This window comes from Dama dama, chromosome 8, assembly GCF_033118175.1.
Source record: "Dama dama isolate Ldn47 chromosome 8, ASM3311817v1, whole genome shotgun sequence".
Taxonomy (NCBI): domain Eukaryota; kingdom Metazoa; phylum Chordata; class Mammalia; order Artiodactyla; family Cervidae; genus Dama; species Dama dama.
In genome coordinates this window covers 31,287,757-31,308,440 of record NC_083688.1, presented here as the reverse complement: position 1 = coordinate 31,308,440, position 20,684 = coordinate 31,287,757, and the positions used below count along the sequence as shown (strand labels likewise).

Sequence of the window (20,684 nt, the reverse complement as noted above, 5' to 3'; positions counted from 1 at the left end):
ACACTAACACTCTCTTTTTTATGATGTCAATCAATGTTCAACTTATTAGAAATAAAGTTCCTTGTAATAACATTTCTAAGAATTTCTAATTTAACTGACATTCTGTTAAACAGAGCAAAATTTTGCGTGTTAGCTGGAGCAGTTCAGCAGATTATTAACAGATTTAAGTTTTCCATAAGGTCATAGGAAAAATATTGATTTTCAAACTTAATTATTATCCTTACTATTAAATTTTCTTTGAAAATAAAGTTTTCTCTAGCAGAACAAATATACAACTTGCATATCTGGATAGACTCAAAAGTTCTAGAATAATATACTCACTTCCATGCTGAGAATAATTCAAAGTGTGGCTAAAGACTAATAAACATTCTTTAAATCTTAATTTCATCTAATACACATATTTGTAAGCTGTACAAAAACCAAAATTAATAAATAAAATTCTCAATATTTAATCCTAAAGTGTATATTTCATAGACCATGGCAGGGTGTTTGTTTTAATTAACTGGCAGAAGTCAATTCCACAACCCTCTTTAAATCACCCCTTCAACATTATATCTGTATGAATATAAATACATTCTAAAAAACAAACATTGAGGCAAAATTTTAGAGATGTGATTATTTAAAGTACTCCCATATATATCAGTAAATATAGACTATCGCATTTTTATATTAAAATAATTGGTATAAGGCTGCTTAAATATTGATCCTTAAAAGAAATCCTATCATAATTTCCTTATGTAAAGAGATGCCTGATATGTATTTTAGTTTAACAACCATGATTTTGAGAGAAAAACGTTTATGATGCCATGAATGTACACCACCAAGAGTCATTCCTAAAGCTAACCAAGGACTTTGGATGATTAAATGCCAATGTAGGTTCATTGACTGTAACAAACATACCACTCTGGTGGGGATGTTGATATTAGGGGATGTTGTGCTGTGTAGGAACAGAGGAAACATGGGAAATCTCTGTACCTTTCTTTTGATCTTGCTGTGAACCTAAAACTGCTTAAAAGTAGTCTTAAATCATGATGATTATGGCTGATTCATGTTGATGTATGGCAGAAACAATACTATAAAGCAATTATCCTCCAATTAAAAAAAAATAAATCTTAAAAAAATTATGGTGGTTACATGTTTATCCAGATTAAGTTTTAGAAAGATAACACAAGTGACCTTTACTGCCTCCCTTTAAGCTTGATCATGCTGCTATGTCCGCGAGGAGGAGGATAGTAAAGAAAAGGGGAGGAAAAAGAAACGGGCGACTCAGAGGTTTTTACTCAGTGACGGAGCAAAACAACATGAGGTTTCTTCTAAAATTCCAAGTGCTGGTTTGAAACCTTATGTTTTTAATGTTAGGACTGTACCATAGCTCACCTTTAAGGGAACTACCCTAAACAGGGCTAAGATATCTTGCATTTAGCACAATTTTGTTCAGAGAGTAAAAAAATTATCCATGATTTGTAAGGTCAACTAAATTCCAGCTATCACTCTACTCCACTTTTTCTACATATGATTCGAGGATAAGAAATCTTAAAATTCTGACATCATTTACATTATTTAGACTTAGCATTCTGATAATCCGTTTGATATTGGTTAATCGGTAAAGCTTTGTAAAGTAACCTGAACAATGACTCATGCCATTGTGAAAACTTGACTCCCTCTCTTATTCAATTAATCATACTAACTATGAAACAGTTAAGAAGAGATATGACAAAATATCTACACTTTCAAAACCAGTTTGAAATAAGGCCCAAATGAATAATTTCCAGTAATGGTGACCCTGGAGAAGTTAAACATTTATGCATTTGCAACTCAGCCCTTTTTTTCTTTATTTAGTTTGCTGAGATCTGTGCTTTCCTGGTTGTTTATTGACAAACCAAATCCCTCTTATCTTCTGTTAGTTTGAACAACTCTACTGAATCCTCTGTAGGAGGAACAAACAGGGCAAGGCTCAGAGACAACAGACTGGTGATCTGTTGTTCCGCCATCCTTCCCACACTCTGAAAGCCCCACAAGCCAGGCGGGAACCATTGAGCAAACCAAATACACAGATAAGACCCAGACTGTGTACTGAGGCCAATCTCCTCTCCGCTGAAATTGCCTCTATGCTCAATGGGCTCTTCTGTTATGAAGAGTAGAAACAAGGTCAACACATAAAAGTCCAACACAGGAGCATTCTCTCCCATTTAGATTTCATCTCTGGCGTGTCAACCTATAGGCTTCCAGCAAGCTGTTATGTGAACAGGATTACTTTAAAAGAGAGAGCGAAAAAAGTTCTAATTCACTGAGAAGGAAATCACTTTCAAGACCACCACACCAGTAAGAACCATAAATAGACAATAAGAGCATTTTTTTAGAAATGTCTATCCTTTGGTTGTATCATTTAAAAAAAAAAAAAAAGCTTCAGTTATATACTTTCTGAACTTACAGCAATTCTGCAGAGCTTTAAAAATTACTGAACAAAAAAAATTATTTTAAGTGATTCCTACACACAAATCTACCATAAAATACGGTTTAAGAGCCAGGTCAATCTGTGCTGAGAACCTGTTAAGCTAAGTCATCTTAAGCAGCCCAGACAGCATCTGAAGCCAGGGGAGAGCAGGGTCTCTTCTAAGTTCAGAAAGGGTATATATGAACGGTTTTTAGGATCACAGATTATTAGTTTGTTGGTGCTGGAAGGAACTTTAAAGGTAATCAGCTAAAATCTCCCTGTTTTACAGATGAGGAAATAATGAATGAAGCTTGACTTCTATCTACTTAGCAGCATGTACAAACCTGGACCCATGTCTTAGCAAACACTGTTTTTGGCCAAGTTGTTCCATATCTTCTTCTTTATGACAGTAAATCTCTTATCACATTAAAAAGGGACTTAGTTAACTGAATCTTGATTTCTGTCATAGGCAGATTCCAATGTCCTGACGATCTCTCTTTCTATTTCTGAATACAGGCCACATCTTAACTTAGCAGAGAGCCAAGAGGCTTTGATCTCAGTAACTGCTCAAATAAGTGATGCCTAAAAATTATTTTTATTTTTTGGTCACACCACAAGGCATGTGGAACTTCTCTGACTAGGGATCAAACCCATGCCCCCTGCAGTGGAAGGGCAGTCTTAGTCACTGGGCTACCAGGGAAGTCCACTCAGTAAAAATTAAATTCAATTTTTTAAAAAATGAATAACACCTCCAGCTAGGCACTGTGTCCTGTGACCTGAAAAAAATCCAGCAATAAACATTTTCGACTATTTGAACAGCATGGGCAGAGTTACTCAACTCTGGACCCAGGATATTTTGTTCCAGACTCCAATAGATCAAACACATGAACATTCTGACCAAAAGAGGGCCTGGATGAAACACTGAATGAATACATATCATGTGTTGTATTTCATGCAATTTTTCCGTTAAGAAACATAACAAAATCCTGACCTTTACTCCCAGCATCGGTTACTCCATGGTTTCTATTTACAGGTACAGATGAGAAATGAAATTTAGCCAGTGTTTTAACCTAATGGAATGTTCTACAATGTTAAGAAACAAATTTACATGCAGGCACTTTTTCACAGCCTTCTACTCCTACTTGACCGGGGAGAAAGGAAAACCATTTAAGTAAAAAATATTCGATTAATGATTAGACAATGAAATGAGAAAAGGGTGGGAAAAGGAGGAGATACCAATTTAGGCTTCAGAGTATTAATAAACACTGATGTAGCTGTGTATTTTATAACACGGTGTAATAAAGCTACTCACCTGGATAGGTCTGTAAGGGCTGGCAGGCCCACTCCCCAATGCCACGGCCATAGCAGTAACACTGGTACCTGACCCCCTGCAAATACTTCTCCCATGAGTCTCCAATTTGATAAAAGGTGCGGGTTTCTGAATCCTGACATTGGTCTAAAATATACACAAGTAGAAGATTAAGCAGTCTTGAAAACTTAAAGTGACAAATTTAAATTTGGTGTGCTAGAGCACAGATTCTTAGTTTTAATAAAAACTTGAAACTGTCCTAACAAATAACAGCAGTCCAAAAATGTTTTGTTCATATCTTATACCTTACTGGACAGTTAATGGTCAAAAAGTATCCACTGGGAGGAATAATCAGCTTTCTAAAAGAATAACATTTCTAAATAAAAATGTTAAGATTTATTTTTCAGTATATATTGACAACCTGAATCTTAATTTGAGAAAAATAAATTAGATTTTATATTTTACCCATCTTAATTCAAATAGTTTACCATTTGAAGAGCAAGGATAAAATATCACTTTATGGATATTTTGTGGATAAAATGTGGATGACTTAATTTTACATATAAATGAACTGAACTAAATTTCAACTAGTGAATAACTTGCTGAGCAGCTTCTAAGAAAGCCTCTCAGACCTCTCACAGCTTTGGCATTCGCAGGTCAAAAAAACTCATCTAATCAGTTTGTTTTCTGGGTGAGCAACATGTCTCTGAGTAAAGAAATATTAATGGATTACCTTAAAGCTGGTAACACAGCTCTTTTAAGGCCCAACCCCCACTATTTGCTTAGATCTATTAAAAGGGCAGCCAAGAAAAATAAGGAATTGGGGAGGGAGATATTTACTGGCATAATCATTTGTCCACATTATTGCACAGTCAGCAAAGCAAAGTTCTCTTTCAGACATGAATTATCTTTATGATTCAGAACCAAAAAACAAATTTGTTTCAATTAAAGTAAACCTTCATGTGTTAACCAAATTCAGCAAAAATCAATGACTACCACTCTCAAGTTTAGATATTGGTCCAAGATTAGAGAAAAGACTTTGCCAAGCTCTCTGCAGGCCATGATCAAAGTCCAGAGCCAGTTTCAATCAAGTAATATCAAAGAACTCTCCTTATCTGAAATTTGCTCGCTCTACTCAGTGTTCAAATCCAGCTAGAGACACGAGGCTACTTACCAACAGGATCACACTTCCACCGACCCCGGCCCTGACCGAAGCAGGTACAGTTCAGCATGTGTCCCTCTTCGTGGCGTTTGTGGAATGTGTCATTCACATTGTAAGTGATGCCATCGACGATGCACTGATCTGTTTAGGAAACAGTGGGATGGGTGGAGAATTTTTAAGTTTCACTGATGAAATAAAAGAAGCTACACTTTTCGAAGCATATAATTCCTTCCACTTAAGTAGCAACATCTTCCACTAAAATAACTTTTCTACTGGCATAGCATAAACATTTTTTTCCAAAGCTTAGTTAGTACTACACTTCTTGCAAAAAAAAAAAAAAAAAATTCTCTCTTAAAACTTGGACAGATTAGAGATCCAAGTATATACAACAAATTTTAACTTTCGGAACAAGTTCTTGCTGGGTTCAAAATGACCTTTAGATTTCTGCTTGTTACAATAAATAGGAGGCAGATTAAACATTCTAATAGGATACCCAGCATGATGCGATGGTCTCATCTCTGGAATAGCAGGGCTAGGGAGATACTTGGAATGTGTAAAAAGAATACCATAAGTGACATTTGGAAAGTTAACAACAACAACAAAAGCAGGCCAACTCTGTTGTTAACTTGCTGAGATCCTAAGAAATTACTTCCCTCTCTGGGTCTCAGTTCCTTCCTCTGTAAAATGAGGAGTTGGTCTGGATGCCTTCCTAGTGTCCTTTTCAGCTCTGCAACATCATATGTAATTATCATTAGACCTGGACTGTGTCATCCATCGGGCACCATAAAAGGAGAACAAGTCCAGGCCAATGTCAACACAGAGGCTACATGGACTATTTATTAGCCCAGAGCTCTACCTAAGTCTTATTTTTCAAACCAAAGAAATAGAAACACTAAAATAGTTTTAATAGATCAACAACCGTTATATCATACACCAGGGTCCAAAGGGGGAAAACTAGAGTGAACAAAAGAAATAAGTCTCTATGTCTTTGTCTCCTTGAATTAAATAAAGGAGATCTGCCAAGATCTGATTTTAGAATAGCATGGTCTCTTTTCTTTACAAAAATTGCCCAGTCTTTTCTACACAAGAATCCAACAGCATAACTACAAGCTAAAAGGATCAAGTGATATCAAGTGATCATGTTCTATTCTTTGAAGTCATCTTTTTGGCTCAGCCTAAGTACTTACATCCCGGGAATGTTTCAGAATCTTAGAAATGCTCTGCCAGATTTTCTTAACTAGCTGTCTAACATGCAAAATCTATCCAACACAGCAGACTAATGGAGTGGCATTGCATACTTTTCCTGCTTTTGGTAAAGCACAAGTTTTCACAAAGAAGTCTGCTTCTCTGTATTCTCTGTCCTCTCAACTATTTTCATTAACAAGTGAGCATTACCTCGGAGCTGAGAGTAGGCGACACACGTCCATTCTCCACGACCATTTCCAACACATGTGCATCTCATCATGTGGCCCATATCATGCTGTTTGTCCCACTGGTCTCCAATGCGATACATGACCCCTTCATTAGTTGTACAGATTTCCTCGTGGGCTGTTTGGAAACAGAAGGGAAATGCATTACTACATAAATAGATCACAAGGGCTGAAATGTATGCAATATTATCAGTCTGGTTTGGTGATCCTAAGAACTCTCTTAGAAGGAAATCTTCTGTGCCTCAAAAATTCATTGAGCTCTACCAGAGAGAGAAAACATAGTCCAAAGATGAGGTTTGTTATGGGGAAAAATTACAGTATGGTTAAGCGATGTAAGCCACAATTATGCCTACCCATTCAAGGGGTTTGCAATGTTCTAGAAGTCTGGATTTGACTACTGTCTCCTAACATTTGCTAGTTTGTTTATTCTAGATCAAAGGGAAACAATGTATATGGGTATAGAATTGTAAGTTAACATGTGTTTTCCTTCTAAATCCAAATTTTCTTTTGCTGAAATGAGAGGAATAAAAGTAAGCATAGGTATTATGCTTCCTTTCTTCATTTACACAAACTAGAGCACCGCCTTTTAAGACAAGATCCCTATTGATTGGAAAATACAGAGTCTGGGTCATTTTGGTGTTTAATAAGTGATAGAGCTTATTCTAAAGCTGTATGTTAACACTGCAGATCTGTGACTGCAGCAGTCACTTCAATGTTTTAAGCTACTCAGTTGTGTGTTTTTTACAAAAGACACACCTGTTTAAAAAAAAAAGTGTATTTCCAGACTTTTAAAAAGTACCTTTATTCAGTGGGATTTAAAAATCATATAAGCAATTATAGAATTCCTATACTTTTGAATAATTATGTAATTCTTATAAATCATATGAATAATTATATATTAAATATTTGATTACATACAGATCATGAAGTTTTCTGCTATCTAATAATTAAGTCTTAATGCGTGAAACAGAAGTAAGCCAGACATGATTCTTCTGTCTTACTCCACAAACGGATGCCTACAAGGGCTTCCTCTTACCAGCCATGGGGCAGAATCCAAACTTCTGGTCAGCATCATAGTTCTGCGTGGTTCCACACCATTTCATGTTGTCCCTCCTGCCCTCAGAAGTACAGTCCGTGTAGTTGTGGTTGTTGTATAGGAAAGGGAAGTGGCACAAGGCCCCATTGGAATTTCCACCTCGAGTCTGAACCAAAACTGTCCAAAACAACACACATGTCAGAAGAAAAAGATTACAGCTGAGCTCTCCAATGTACAGTGCGGAGTTACTATGACTAAACTAGCCAAGTTTCTGCAACTAATTCAGAGTGTGTCTCAGAATAAAAGATGTCTAATAATATAGTTCTAAGCCTCCTTAGTATATTCACCTTCACCTTTCAAGCAGATTTAAATCCACTTTTTGCTCTCATTTTTCCAGCCAAAAAGATTAAATGGTCGCTTTGAATAAATCATGGTTTTAGCCAAAACAAAAGCAAGAGCACGCAGGCCTGCCTCCTGTGTCATCTTCAGCCCTGTGGGAGCACCTACTGATTTTCTCATACAAGCATCTTTAATCACATAATGATCCCAATGTGTCAAAAATAAATGCACTGGAGGGCTCTTCCCTTGGTGTCATTTCCCAAGACGACTGGCAAACTTGGGAGGATCTTTAACTGTGAAGCTAGTTCCATGTCTCTTGGGTCCAGATGACACAAAGGTGGTACTTCTCACGTGGAAGCTTGAAAGGAACGCCCAGCTTGCCAGCCAATATAAATGGAGCCTGAGAAACGGGGTTTCCTCACTGTTGTGGTTTCCCTTGGGATACTCACCAGTATGGTCTGTACAGAAAGAATATTTCTGGTCTTGCTCATAATTGGAAGTTGTGCTGCACCAGAGGTGTCCGTCCTGCCGTCCTTCCGTCGTGCAGGAGTAGAAAGTCCTGCCGTTGTAGGTGAACGGGAGGACGCACGGCTCTCCGTTGGAATTGCCGCCATAGGTCTGGGTTACAGCTACAAGCATAACCAAAAGGGTCTCAGTAAACATAGCTGCCCTTGTCCCTCACTGTTGTTCCTTATTTGCAGCTTAACTGAGACTGACCTTGTGTCCTCAAAGGGGGGAAAAAATACTATGAGTATGACCAGCTATAAGTATTAACCAGATCATAGTGTTATCAAAATAGCTTACTCAGAAAGCCACATTTTTTTGTGGGTAGAACAACACCTGAGTTCTTCTTCTGACATCCATAGTTACCACCTCAGCCGCCATGCCTCAGTTTCCCATTTGCAAAGCTATTGGGTTGGCCAAAAAGTTCATGCGGGTTTCCTCTAAGGTGTTACTGAAAAACTCGAATGAACTTTTGGCCAACCCAATATATATTAACCCAGGTTAATTAAGGATGTTGCTCAAGTGATCCTGGAGGGGTATATATGGCTCTGTTGGTACTGTAAGAATTCATACATGAGGCTGTACTAGGGGAAAAGTCAAGTGCACCAATTATTATTGCTACAATTGCTACCACTTTTATACCCTGGAAGAGTTGCATCAGGTTGTTGAAAGAAGTTTACATCACAAAGCTTCAGAACTTTGGGATTTACAGTACTAAAATAGGGATGGATTAGTTTACTCAGAAAGTAACCTCCTGTAACATTTTAGACAGACAAAAATACACAGCAGCTTAATACTCACTATAGCAAAGAAAACACATAGATTAAAAAGACTGAAAAAAAATATATCAAACGCCAACCATGGTTGTCATCATAGGCTGGTAAGGTTATACACTTTTCTTGTTTTATTGTTTTACATTTTTTGGGAAATGAATGTATTGCCTTTCAAAGTCTAAATAATAAGAAAGTTATTGGTCCTCTTTTTAAAAAAGATAACGCAGACCTGTCTCTTGGCAGCTGACTCCGTTGCCCAGGCAAGTGCAAAGCATTTGCTTATTCCCTTGTGTCTTCAGCCACTGCATCCCCACAGAGTAAACCACACCGCTGTCTGTGACACAGTGACCATACGGAGGCGGCTGAGGATGAGGCTGGGGCTGGTAGATGGCGGTTCGGACATCAGTGAAGGAGCCAGATCCTGAGGACATGAGAAAGAAAAGTCACAGAGCTGGTTAAGGGAAAGCTACTTCCTGGAATAATTTTCTGGGATCTTCAAGGTCTCATCCAGATGACTCTGCAATCCATCTGCTTCCTGAGCTGGGATTGGAAAGAAATGCACCCCCCTCTTTGCATTAGCTTTGGCACTCAGCCTAAGAAATAATCCACAAGAGGCTACGCAGTGTTCTCTGCCTTCCAGCTTACCTGGAGCTACCAAGAGTGTGTTTCCAAATCACCAACATTATTCTGCCACTCCACAGAGCAGGTACCTTGGATGACTGCTTACTCCATGTCAGCGAACCAAAGCCCATGACTTTACAGACCTCTACACCTAACGCTCTGATCAGCTGACTTCATTCTTTCCGTTTCATTCAGTTCAGACCACTTCATCCTTTGGTCCACGCCTCATCCGCACTGAGCTTCTCATCATTCCTTCCCGTACCCTCCGCTGTCCCCAGGCTCTTCCCTCGGCCTGCAGTGGTCTGTCTCACCATCTCTTAGCCCAATATATCTGGGCATCTCTCTCCCTGATACTATTTTGAGAAGTCTCTGCAGCTCTGCAGCAGACCTCTCGCCATCGATGTAACTCTGAGCTCCTCAGACTGTGCCCTGGGCAGCCATATTGGATTTTCTATTCACCACCCCTCCTCCTTCCACATTTCATTTCTCCAAAGATTATTTGGGAATTCTGTTGTGGTTTTTTTCCTAAAATCAATCAGTCCTCTTAAGACAGCTTTCATTTCAGAGTAAGACAACAGAATATGCTGATCTTTTCTTTAAACATAGACATCTGTTCTCTTAGGGGTCAGGCCCAAGGAGGAGCAGAATTAGAACTGAAGCTAGAATGTCTGGTAGACTGAATTCAGCATCTCTCTAAGACAGTCCTCTTAAGAAAGCTTTCCTTTCAGAGTAACACTGTAACCCAAATACTTCATAGACAACGGTCCCAAGGACACACATAGGTCCCAAGGACACACATATCAGGGGAACATGGCATCTGTTTTCATACACCCCACTTGGAAGAGTCACAATGCAAAGGAATATTAAGCTTCTGTAGAAGAAAGTTTTTATTGGTTTAACCCTATGTTTCTCAAACTTTTTTGAACAACAGAGCCATTTCAGTATTAATATTAGTAATAATAATAAAAATAGATAGCAATCATTGAATGCTTACCCCTGATTAACCTTAACTACATTTTTCAATTTAAACTGCTTCAGTAGGCTGAGATTTGTAATTGTTTCTTTTTTAGGTTAGCAGCAATTTTACTGAAAGTAATCAAATAATCAAATAAAATAACTCAAAAAATGTTATCAAATTCAATCTTGTTTACCTTCCTAAGTGCTCATGGCAAGATGAAAACTCACTGAAAGGAGGAAAATCCAAGTAAGTAATTAATACTTTTTGCTAAATGACCTATTGATAACAGACTAAACAATAATGCTAGTGCACTGTATAGTGAAAACTTGATAAAACAGAGCAAGAATAACAGAAGTACATATTCTTGACTGACCTCTTTATTTAGATTCTTACAAAACAAGCTATAATGCAAAGATCCTAGTCTTGTACTAGAAATAATTAAGGAGGAAGCACAAAATATGCAGAAATAATTGAAACTTATTTTTTAAAAAAAGCTTAGATATTGTGTCATTCCTTTCCATGTCGAGGACTCCCCTGAATTCTTCAAATTTGAAAACCAACACATGAAGAAAATGACTGTGCATTATTTTATGGAATGCAACAGAGTTTGCTGGAGCATGAAAACCACACATAAAGGATTGTTTCCACAACCAAAAGAACAGAATGTCAGGGTAAGGAGATATATTCCATTCTAAAAAAGAAAAAATGTACTTTTCCCCCTTTTCCCAGCAGAAGAATCAAGGGATCATGGAACTCAGCGAAAGTTTCTCATTTCCATTAAAATGTACTTTAGATATTCAACATATATACACAAGGGTATGTATATGAATATCCACATGTGTATCGATCTATAGATCTCGATGTATTTATTTATAGCTTTGTATATAAATCATGTAGGTTTCATGATATTAGTCATTTTTCTTGGCCACCAGTTTAACCTCTTGGGACTAAAATTGGATTTTGCCCCCAAGATCCATTGTAGTTTCATGTTTATTTAAGTTTAAAAAACTTGAGACATTAAACCAAGTTTTAACTAACAGCCTGCAAAGGAACTCGGCTTCATAGCCACACCATCCTTGAAGGGCACACAGGGGAAAGATGGCTTTGCGGAAATGCTCTGTGCGAGGTACCCCCGGCTGGTCCCGGCCCGCGCCTCACCTGCAGATGTCGTCTGCACCGAGGAATGCCTCTCACACTTCCACTCGCCGCGGCCATTGCCCGTGCAGATGCACTGGAGCAGGTTCCCCCGGTTGTCCTTCTTGCTCCAGGTATCCCCAATCCTATAGGATGTCCTTGTGTCTTGATCATTGCACCTGTCTGTGTCAGAAAGGAAGCGTTAAAACATGTAAATCAGTTTGAGCTTGGCAAGGGCTTGATGCCAACCTAAAATAAAAATAGAGTTGCTTCTAATAAGGACCTACTGCATAGCACCGGGAACTCTACTCAATACTCTGTAACAAGTCTGTAATGGTGGTGGGTTAGTGGCTTAGGTATGTCAAACTCTTGAACCCCCATGAACTGTAGCCTGCCAGGCTCCTCTGTCCATGGGAGTCTCCAGGCAAGAATAATGGAGTGGGTAGCCATACCCTTCTCCAGATCTCCCCAACGCAAGAATCGAACCTGCGTCTCCTGCATTGCAGGCAGTTTCTTTCGACTGAGCTAAATGATCTAAATAACCGATCTAAAACTGATTCACTTTGCTGTACAACCAAAACTAACACAATACTGTTAACTATACTCCAATAAAAAGTTAAAAAAAAAAAGGAGAATACAGTTGCTTCAAGTTTGGTAAGCTGTTTTTGGATGATACTTTCATATCCAGCTGTGGTGCCATGGGTGGTAAACTTCTAAAAGATGTGATTGCATTTAAAACAGTGTGAAGGAAGCTATATGATGTAGTCTAATTCCACTCATCTGTTTGCCAGAATGCTGTTTTTCACTCATTAAATTTTCATTTAGTCATTCAGTTCATTAAATTTGATAAAAATCTTTCATTCATTACATTTTTTCACATCGTTTATTTGACCAAATTCATCCCCTGGCTTTCTAGTCTTCCGTCTGTATCCTTCTCTGGCTCTCCTGGCTTTGAGTCATGACTGTTTACAACCTGCGTTATCATTTTCTTTAGGGGGTTCTCTTTAGAAAACCAGAAACAATTGGGAAGCAAGTAGGTCTCAAAGGGTCTCAACCAACTGCCCCAAAGGAGCTATTAAAAGATAGCAGCATCTGTTTTTTTCATTTGTTATGCAAAACAACTCAAGGCACCACCAACTTCTCTGACTAAAATATTCTCTCCCTCGGTCCCACCCCACCCCCTACCAAACACAAACCTATTTAACATTACTAACAAAATGGCATGTTTTGAATTGCTCATGGTGTTAACTCTTTAATGGGAAAGTGAGATTATTAATATAAAATAATGTTTGTTTAGGCACTAAGTTACGTCTGACTCTTGTGACCCTATGGACTGTAGCCCACTAGGCTCCTCTGTCCATGGGATTAGACACCAAGAAAATAAAATGATAATTTGTAACTAAATTACCACTAGTTTATGATTATCTGGCATATAAATTGTTTCAATTATAATCCAGCTTTGCCCATATGCTGCAATGTGATAGAGAGGATTTGATTTGTTTGTGAAACAGAACTACACTGGGTTAGATAAAAAATAACTAGTATTGTTAAGTTCAGACAAATACAGACACATATTGATCTCCCACCACAGTAGAAGTCTGAATAACGATATCATTGCTGGTGACACTTTTCCCCAAATCTCCAACCAAGTGTTGTCTTCCCCTGACCCTCCATTGTACTATTTCAGTATCTGTCTCAAAGTGTTTAATTCTGTTCTTTGTAGAAGATGAATATATATAAGCCTTTCTCATCATCCTGACCTACTTACTAAGTTCTCTTTGACGAGTCGGCTAATGTCCAGTTCATTTTTGCATCCCTACACCATCCTGAATAAAGTAGGGACTTAACAAAATTTCATGGAAGAAATGACTTTTCTTTGAGAAGCTTTTCCCAACCTGTTATTAGAAGAGCTCTAAATAATAGATAAAGAGTTTCAGTCAAACATCTAACTTGTCTTAAACTAAAACATTGCTGCTGAGGTCTTAGATATCTGATAATCATAATAAAATTTTAAATGCAAAAGAACTGGCAAGGTGCTCAAAAATATTTAGTTTAAATTGCTATCACTGTTAAAGAGAGATTATTTTTTGCTTGCAAGAATTCAAATTTGGATGGTGAACATGATGAGATGGTTAGATACTTTCAACTAGATAAGACATGTTCAAAATATTTAGATTTGATTTTAAATGTATAACACCAATAGTTGATGGCTGTTTTGCTTCCAAACTTTATAGCTTGACATTTCAAAAAAGGAACATTGAATCCCTAAGGCAAAAAGTAAGGCCTCGGGGCAATCTTAGAAGGAGCTACAGAGAAATACCAGTGTTTCTTTCAAAAACTTTCAAAGTTTAGCTTCTTCACAGCACTAATAAACCTACAGAGACACTATCCTTAACCCCAGAATAGAGGTTAAACATAATAGGTTAAACATAATTTAACCTATGGGATAAGTAACTTTTATTTTCATCAATTTTGCTAATGTATATGCCTTACTTAAATGTCAAGCATAGAAGGAAACCCAAAACTTTAGAGCTTTGCTCCTCTCTATGTCAAGAGCATTCTCATGCCCAAAGATGCATGTGCCTGTTATTTTAAAGATTTCTTTGCTACTTAGAAAATATCTCAGTGATCACTTAGAAGAAACATTTGCAACTTATCTTCGGGTCCACAACACATTTAGCATTGAAATGAACGTTAAGGTTCTTTCTCAGTAGGTGATAACCTAAGAACTAAGCTGTTTTGTTTTAATTTAGTCTTCTTTGAAGAAGTAGAATAAGTTGGTTACAAAATTTTTCTTGACATCCAAATGTTAGCATGTTGGTGGAACGGATGTTGTACGTGATCTCATATGACAATTCTCTCTAGGAATCCAGAAAACAATGCCTGACAGCATCTGTAACATACAGATCTAAAACGTACTTCTGGAGGTGCAAGTGATACGTCCACTGCCTTCTCCCAGGCAAGTACAGTCCACCATCATCCAGCCCTGATAAGGCTTTTCCCAGGTCTCCCCAACAACGTAGGAAGTGCCAGCAGCCTGATCAAAACATTTCTCAGCTGTAGGGAAATTTGAAGGAAAAACAGAAAAAAAGGGGGGGGGGCAGTTATTTCAAATTGTGCTGTTTCCCTGTAATTTACAGTATATTGTGTAAGCAAAAACCCAACCACATTTTTTTAAGTGGTACTCTGTTCAAAAAGAAAGGCACGCCCTGTAACTAAGCACAGAGCAAGTAACCAAAGTGAAAGGAAGCTCTAGCCAAGTTGGCAGGCAGAAATTCTGTTCTCCTAATAAGTACACGGGCTGTACATTTTCAGCTAGTACTGTTCTTCACACCAGTATTTTGAGCAAAAAGGATCTATGTGCCTCCTGTGGATCTATGAATCTCTTGCATATTGAGACTAAGTATGCAAAATTCCAATCTTTATTAAAAATGACCAATTATGAATGCCTGCATAAAATGACAAGAAAGCTATTTAAAATTTGGATTTCTGTAAAAACAGAGGCAACACAAAGAAAATAAAAACCTCTGCATTAGAGAACAACAATCAGAATAAAATTTATAGCCAGAAACTCTTAGATTTGTATCTATAGATTTCCGCTGAAGATTGACACCAAAGGAAACAGCAATTTTTGACAGAAAATGACCAAGAGATGATAGAACACACACCACATGGTGTTTATATCCACTGCGTTCCAATAAAGAAAGATGTTAAAAGTCTCATTTTTTTTTTTTCCTTTAAAAAGCTTACATCTTGACCAAGGAGAAATCTGAGAACAGATCTTTGAGAAAACAAATGACTTCTTCCTAAATCTTTGAACTCTATCTTAAGCTTTGAAAAAAAATTAAAAGACTTCTATTGATACATGTATGGTCAGTCACATCTGACTCTTTGCCAGCCCATGGACTGTATGCAGTCTACCAGCGTTCTCTTCCCCAGAATTTTCCAGGCAAGGATAATGGATACTGTTCGAGTTGCCATTTCCTACTTCCAGATCCAGGAATCGAACCCAGACCTCTTGCATCTCCTACACTGTCATGTGGATTCTTTACCAGGGCGCCACCTGGGAATCCCTAAGACTTCTATACATGGTTGGGAATTTGAACTGATTCCTTGAAGAAGACTATGGATTACACAACATTTCATTATTTTAAATAAAATTCTCAATCTCTTATCTTTTTTATTGGAAGGCAGGTATCTTGTCATGTCAATTTTGATTCAACCCAACATTTTGACTGTGTATCCCACCCCCATTTATCCCCAAGTCACACACCTATGGGCTTGCAGGTCCATTCTCCTTTCCCATTACCCAGACACACACACTCTAACATGTAACCACCAGTCTCGTGTGGTCTCCTCCAGGTGTCACCAATCTTGTAGGACTGCCCCCCTTCATGGCAGCGGTCTGTTCAAGATAAAAAGCAAATGTTACAGACAGTGGGACAGAAAATAGTTTTAAAACAGAAAAAGTCTCATATTTCAACCCTTTCGGTTAGCCAAAGAGAGTAGCTTTCCCATCAGGGACAGGGGAAAAGTTACCAGGTCTGGTCATTTGGGGTCCTTCAATTGAATGTCTGGTTTAAACACAATGGGAAACCACAGAGGAAATCTGAATAGCAAAGAAAGGAGTCATAAATCCTGGATCCCCAGAGAGATCACAGGAAATTGAGTTCTAAAGCAGAAAAGAAAGGCTGCCAGGCATGGCCTCCACACACACATAGTGGGTTGAGCCTGAGACTAGTTCAATGCAAAAGGCACACTAGACCTAGAGTTCCAGCTTTCAGGATGTGGAGAGTCCATATTTCACCCTAGGATAGAAGTGTCTTTTTGATGGAAAGCAAATAGATGTATACACAGCAAGTGTGGAAATCTGGTTAAACACAAAGGCACATACAAAGGTTAAACTGTCCACTATATAAACACTATGGAACACTGACTCTTAACATTTACCAATAATCTTGGATAAACTCTAACGTTAAATATAGGACAGGCTGATTGGGCTTATTCGCATGAGACTGATTTGTCTTTTCCAGAAGGCTGTACATCATGCTTTTTCGGCGGGGGGGGGGGGGGGGGGGGGGGGGGGGGTTGCCGCTTAGTTCCCTGACCAGAGATTGAACCTTCACCCCCTGCAGTGGAAGCTCAGTCTTTACCACTAGATTGCCAGGGAAGTCTGATTTGTCTTTTGGACTGAGCCTTTAAGAGACTTATACAACGATGGATTAAAAAACACTAAATGCTGCGTTAATAGAAGCTATTGGTAACCCAATGAATCATACTGGAAAGTTTGACTTAGCTAAACTAGAATTGCTGAGAGTAAGTCCAGATCCCTAAGTACCTTGGAAAATTCATTCCACATTATTCCTAGGAACAGAGAGCTCTGCTGCCTGGTTATAAACTACTGGTTACAAAGAAACCAGGCTGTTTCTGTGAGATCCAAGCAGTGTGTACATTGCTAACAAGACCAGCAGAGCACACAATGGCTAATTCATTCTTCATGACCATCTTTCCAATCACTGCGGATCACTACACGAGCAGTCTGGCTTGAAGATGCCCAGATAACATAAAATGGGCAACTCCTCTAAGAATGGGATGGAACCCAAGAGATTTGCTTGGTGAGGCTACATACATATGTGTACACACACACACACACACACACACACACACACTCTCTCTCTCTCTCTCATAAATGCACACAGACTGAACACGGACTTCACCTGTGCTCAGAGCCACCTTTCAGAGTCACAGGAACCAGCTGTGTGGCCGTAGAAGGGTGCCTGCTCACCTGGGATGAATCCCCACATTGGGAATGTCCAGTCATGGGTAACAGAAAATGACAGTGATGGGCATGGGGAGTTCACACTGTGTTACCCCAGCGTTACTGGACAGAAGACCACTCTTACTTGCAATGGTGCAGCTTATTCTCCCACGCCCAGCCCCGATGCAGGTGCAGTCCCAGATCATGGAGTCCTTCGGGCGCTCGTAAGTGTCGCCCACCCGGTAAGTGTTCCCCGTGTACTTGTCAAAGCATGTCTCTTCAGCTGCAGGAAGAACGAAAGTCCATGTGAGCCTTATACAGGGAAAAACTTTTCTATTCCACTACTCTCATCCAAGGGAAAACCTCCTTTTCGATTCTGTGAGTAGCAAGGGACAAGTGGAAAGTTTTTAAAACCTGAAGTAGGAGATCTCAATTTTACCCTAGGGTCTAACAAAGCCTCAGTTTTCAACCTTTGACAAGTTCTCTAATTTTCTGGTGACGAATTTCCATCGGAAAGGATTCTCAGGCGCTTAGGGAAAAGCTATAAAGTACAACCTTAGGACCAGCTAGATTGTGAAGGAAGGACTTTAGATTCCTCTCTCTGGCTCAGAAAATCAAGCCAAGGTCCACTTAAAAATAAACAATCTGAAGAGCTCCCGCCCCCACCCCAGCACTGGCCCTTGTTAATCCTGCTGTTTCCATTTTAGCCTCATCAGTGGTTCTCTGCAGGAGTTGCCATAATTTACAAGAAATAGATCAAGGGTCATAAAGGAATGAGAACTTTGAAGTGGTCAGTGGTTTTATGTTGAACTGCAGCTGACAAATCGCTTGACAATGTTCTGCCCAAGGTGTTTTCTGCCCCGTAATCTTACAGTCTAAGATTTGGAATTACTTTCTAATAAATTAGAATTTTTTTTTTTCATTTTTTTTTTATTATTATTTTTTTTTCCAGTGGGTTTTGTCATACATTGATATGAAAAATTAGAATTTTATAAGCAATTCTTTTTTTTTGAAGGGAGAAAGAACACACATCATTCATGTTTTTCATAAAACGTTTTGGGAAAGTAAAACAGAAAGAAGACCCTAGAAACTACTTTGGGATATATCTGTTCTTTTGTTTTAAAGGTAAAAAGAACAATATAATTTGAAAAGCAAATATAAGCAGCTATTAAACCTTTTTTAAAAGATAATTCTATTAGGGAAATGGGATATGTAATTTTACTACTAATCCGAAATTTAATCAACAAGCGTTACTTCTCTGTTAGGTTCTAATAACTATAATAATAAGAACTAGGCAGGCTCCCCATCACTTACGTTCAGGCTTGGTCTCACAATTAAAGCCCCTGCTCCCTCCATAACAGGTACAGACCAAGGCACTGCCCAGGTAGGTGCGCTCCCACTGTTGGTTTATCTGATAGTGCTTTCCATTGTCATAACAACCAGCTGTAAGAAATGAAGAAAAAAGTCATTAAATTTGATCCTTCCTTTTTCCAAAGTATGGAATTTTCTCGCACAACTAAATTGATGAACCTAAGCAACAAATGAAGGGGGAAAAAGTTAATCATCAGAGCATCCGAAGAATTAAAAGCAACTAGATATCTAAAGAGTTAACCACACATTTGCACACGTAGATATTTAGGTATTCCTTTTGTTTTTCTTTTGACTTGGTTAAATGTTATACAATGATGTCATTTCCATCTGGCCAGGGGTCTGCACCAAAGGAATGGAAACATTTTGAAAAGCAGATAACTGGGAATTACATTTTAAAACGTGCAAGGAATTTCGGTGCTCTTTGGGGGTAATAAGTCAAGAAGGGCAATGCTAAGCAGTTTCCATTAGCCAAGGAAAAGGGAGGGTGTGTCTTTGAGAAACTGGAAGAGGAATTCCAATCTCTGTTCTTGGAGAAGCATCCTGAGAAAGCATTCTAAAGCAATTACATCTCATTCAAAGTAGGAACAACATAATTATTCAGCTATTCTCCCCCCATCCCCATTTTGAAAGTATTTAACCAATTACTTAGTAACAAAGAAAATAAGCATAAGGACCACACTAATCCCAAAAATAAACGTTTAAAGGGGTGCATCATTTTTCTCATTAAAGACGAGTTTTGGTTAATTCAAAGGAGGCTGACCTGAGTCGGTACCAGCCCTGAGGGACATCGCTAGCTCCGCCTTCCAAAGCCTTATCTTACCTAAGCCCACAAAACCAGCCTGCTCAAAGCCAGTCTTCTATGCCCCCCTCTCATTTAGGAGTACACACAAGCCACCCGCGCGCGCGCACAAACTTCAGTCACAACTTTGGTTGGCTTTCCGGCCCCGTCCTGAGGCAGCCTGTTCCAGCCCACGGTGAGTACTCACGTTTGTTCTGACTGACAGTCAGCGGGGACTGGGGCTGAACGATCTGCTGCGCCTGTCTCCTGCCCTTCGAGGCTCCCGCGGAGGGTACCCCTGTCCCCAGGGACAGGACGGCCAGCAGCAGCAGCAGCAGCCCGGGCCCCGGATCCCCGAGCATCTTGAGATGGTGAGGCAACCTGCCACTTAAGTTTGGCTCCCTTCGCAACCTGCGGGCGGAGTCCCCTTCCAGTACCTCCAAGAGAGTCAGAGCTGGAGGATGGGGAAGGGGAAGGGAAGAGGGATAGAAGGGAAGGAGAGGACGAAAGAAGTGGCTGCAGGTCCCCTCGCCCCGGCTCGCGACTAGGGCTCTCCCTCCTCCCCTTGCAAAGCGCAACCGGCGCGGGCGGCCGAGCCCGGAGAACCAGGGTTTATATGGGACTGTCCCTTCCCGCCCCCCGCGAGGCCCCGGGCGCCGGGGAGGAGGGACCGGCCGGACCCCCTCCCACCCTCCTCCAGCCGCAGCCGCCGCCGACCGCGCGCCCATTGGCCCAGGCTGCGGGTGACGTCAGGGGAACTGTGGGTTCGCCCTGAACAAAAGAGATGCTGATCGCCCGCCAGGATTGGGACAAGAGAACTTTTTTCGGTTTCCTTTGCGGTCGTCAAACTTTCGGGGGGCAGAGGGGGAGGGATGGGAAGCGTCTGGAAAGGGGTAGACTGGGAGGAAAGGGAGGGGCTGGAGTCCCGTGTAGCCAAGGGATCGCAAGTCCATCCTCCCTCCCCCCCGCTTCCCTTTTTAAAATATTTTATTGGGGTGAGACGGAGAGGGGGGAGTTCAGATTGCGTCACCGCCGGGGGTAGGGGGAAAATCTCCGCTCACTGGAGTGTACTTAGAC

The 20,684-nt window shown here is 39.7% G+C and overlaps 1 protein-coding gene across 8 annotated transcripts in view; it reads right to left on the bottom strand.

Annotated features, from left to right (window-relative positions):
- FN1 (fibronectin 1) overlaps positions 1-20,175 on the bottom strand; it is a 69,412-nt gene extending 49,237 nt beyond the window's left edge. For 3 of the 8 annotated variants that reach the window (XM_061148804.1, XM_061148802.1, XM_061148803.1), the window contains exons 1-12: positions 19,816-20,174; positions 18,773-18,901; positions 17,604-17,741; positions 15,974-16,105; positions 14,620-14,757; positions 11,725-11,883; positions 9,217-9,408; positions 8,160-8,339; positions 7,372-7,548; positions 6,301-6,453; positions 4,918-5,046; positions 3,747-3,890 (exon numbers count right to left, since the gene is read on the bottom strand). In XM_061148804.1, coding sequence (XP_061004787.1) covers positions 3,747-3,890; positions 4,918-5,046; positions 6,301-6,453; positions 7,372-7,548; positions 8,160-8,339; positions 9,217-9,408; positions 11,725-11,883; positions 14,620-14,757; positions 15,974-16,105; positions 17,604-17,741; positions 18,773-18,901; positions 19,816-19,969 — 1,825 coding nt within the window. In that variant the 5' untranslated portion in view covers positions 19,970-20,174. Of the gene's footprint in view, positions 1-3,746; positions 3,891-4,917; positions 5,047-6,300; positions 6,454-7,371; positions 7,549-8,159; positions 8,340-9,216; positions 9,409-11,724; positions 11,884-14,619; positions 14,758-15,973; positions 16,106-17,603; positions 17,742-18,772; positions 18,902-19,815 lie in introns of all 8 variants that reach the window. The other 5 variants (XM_061148806.1, XM_061148807.1, XM_061148805.1 and 2 more) reach the window with 3 other exon arrangements.
- Positions 20,176-20,684: the final 509 nt, after the last annotated feature.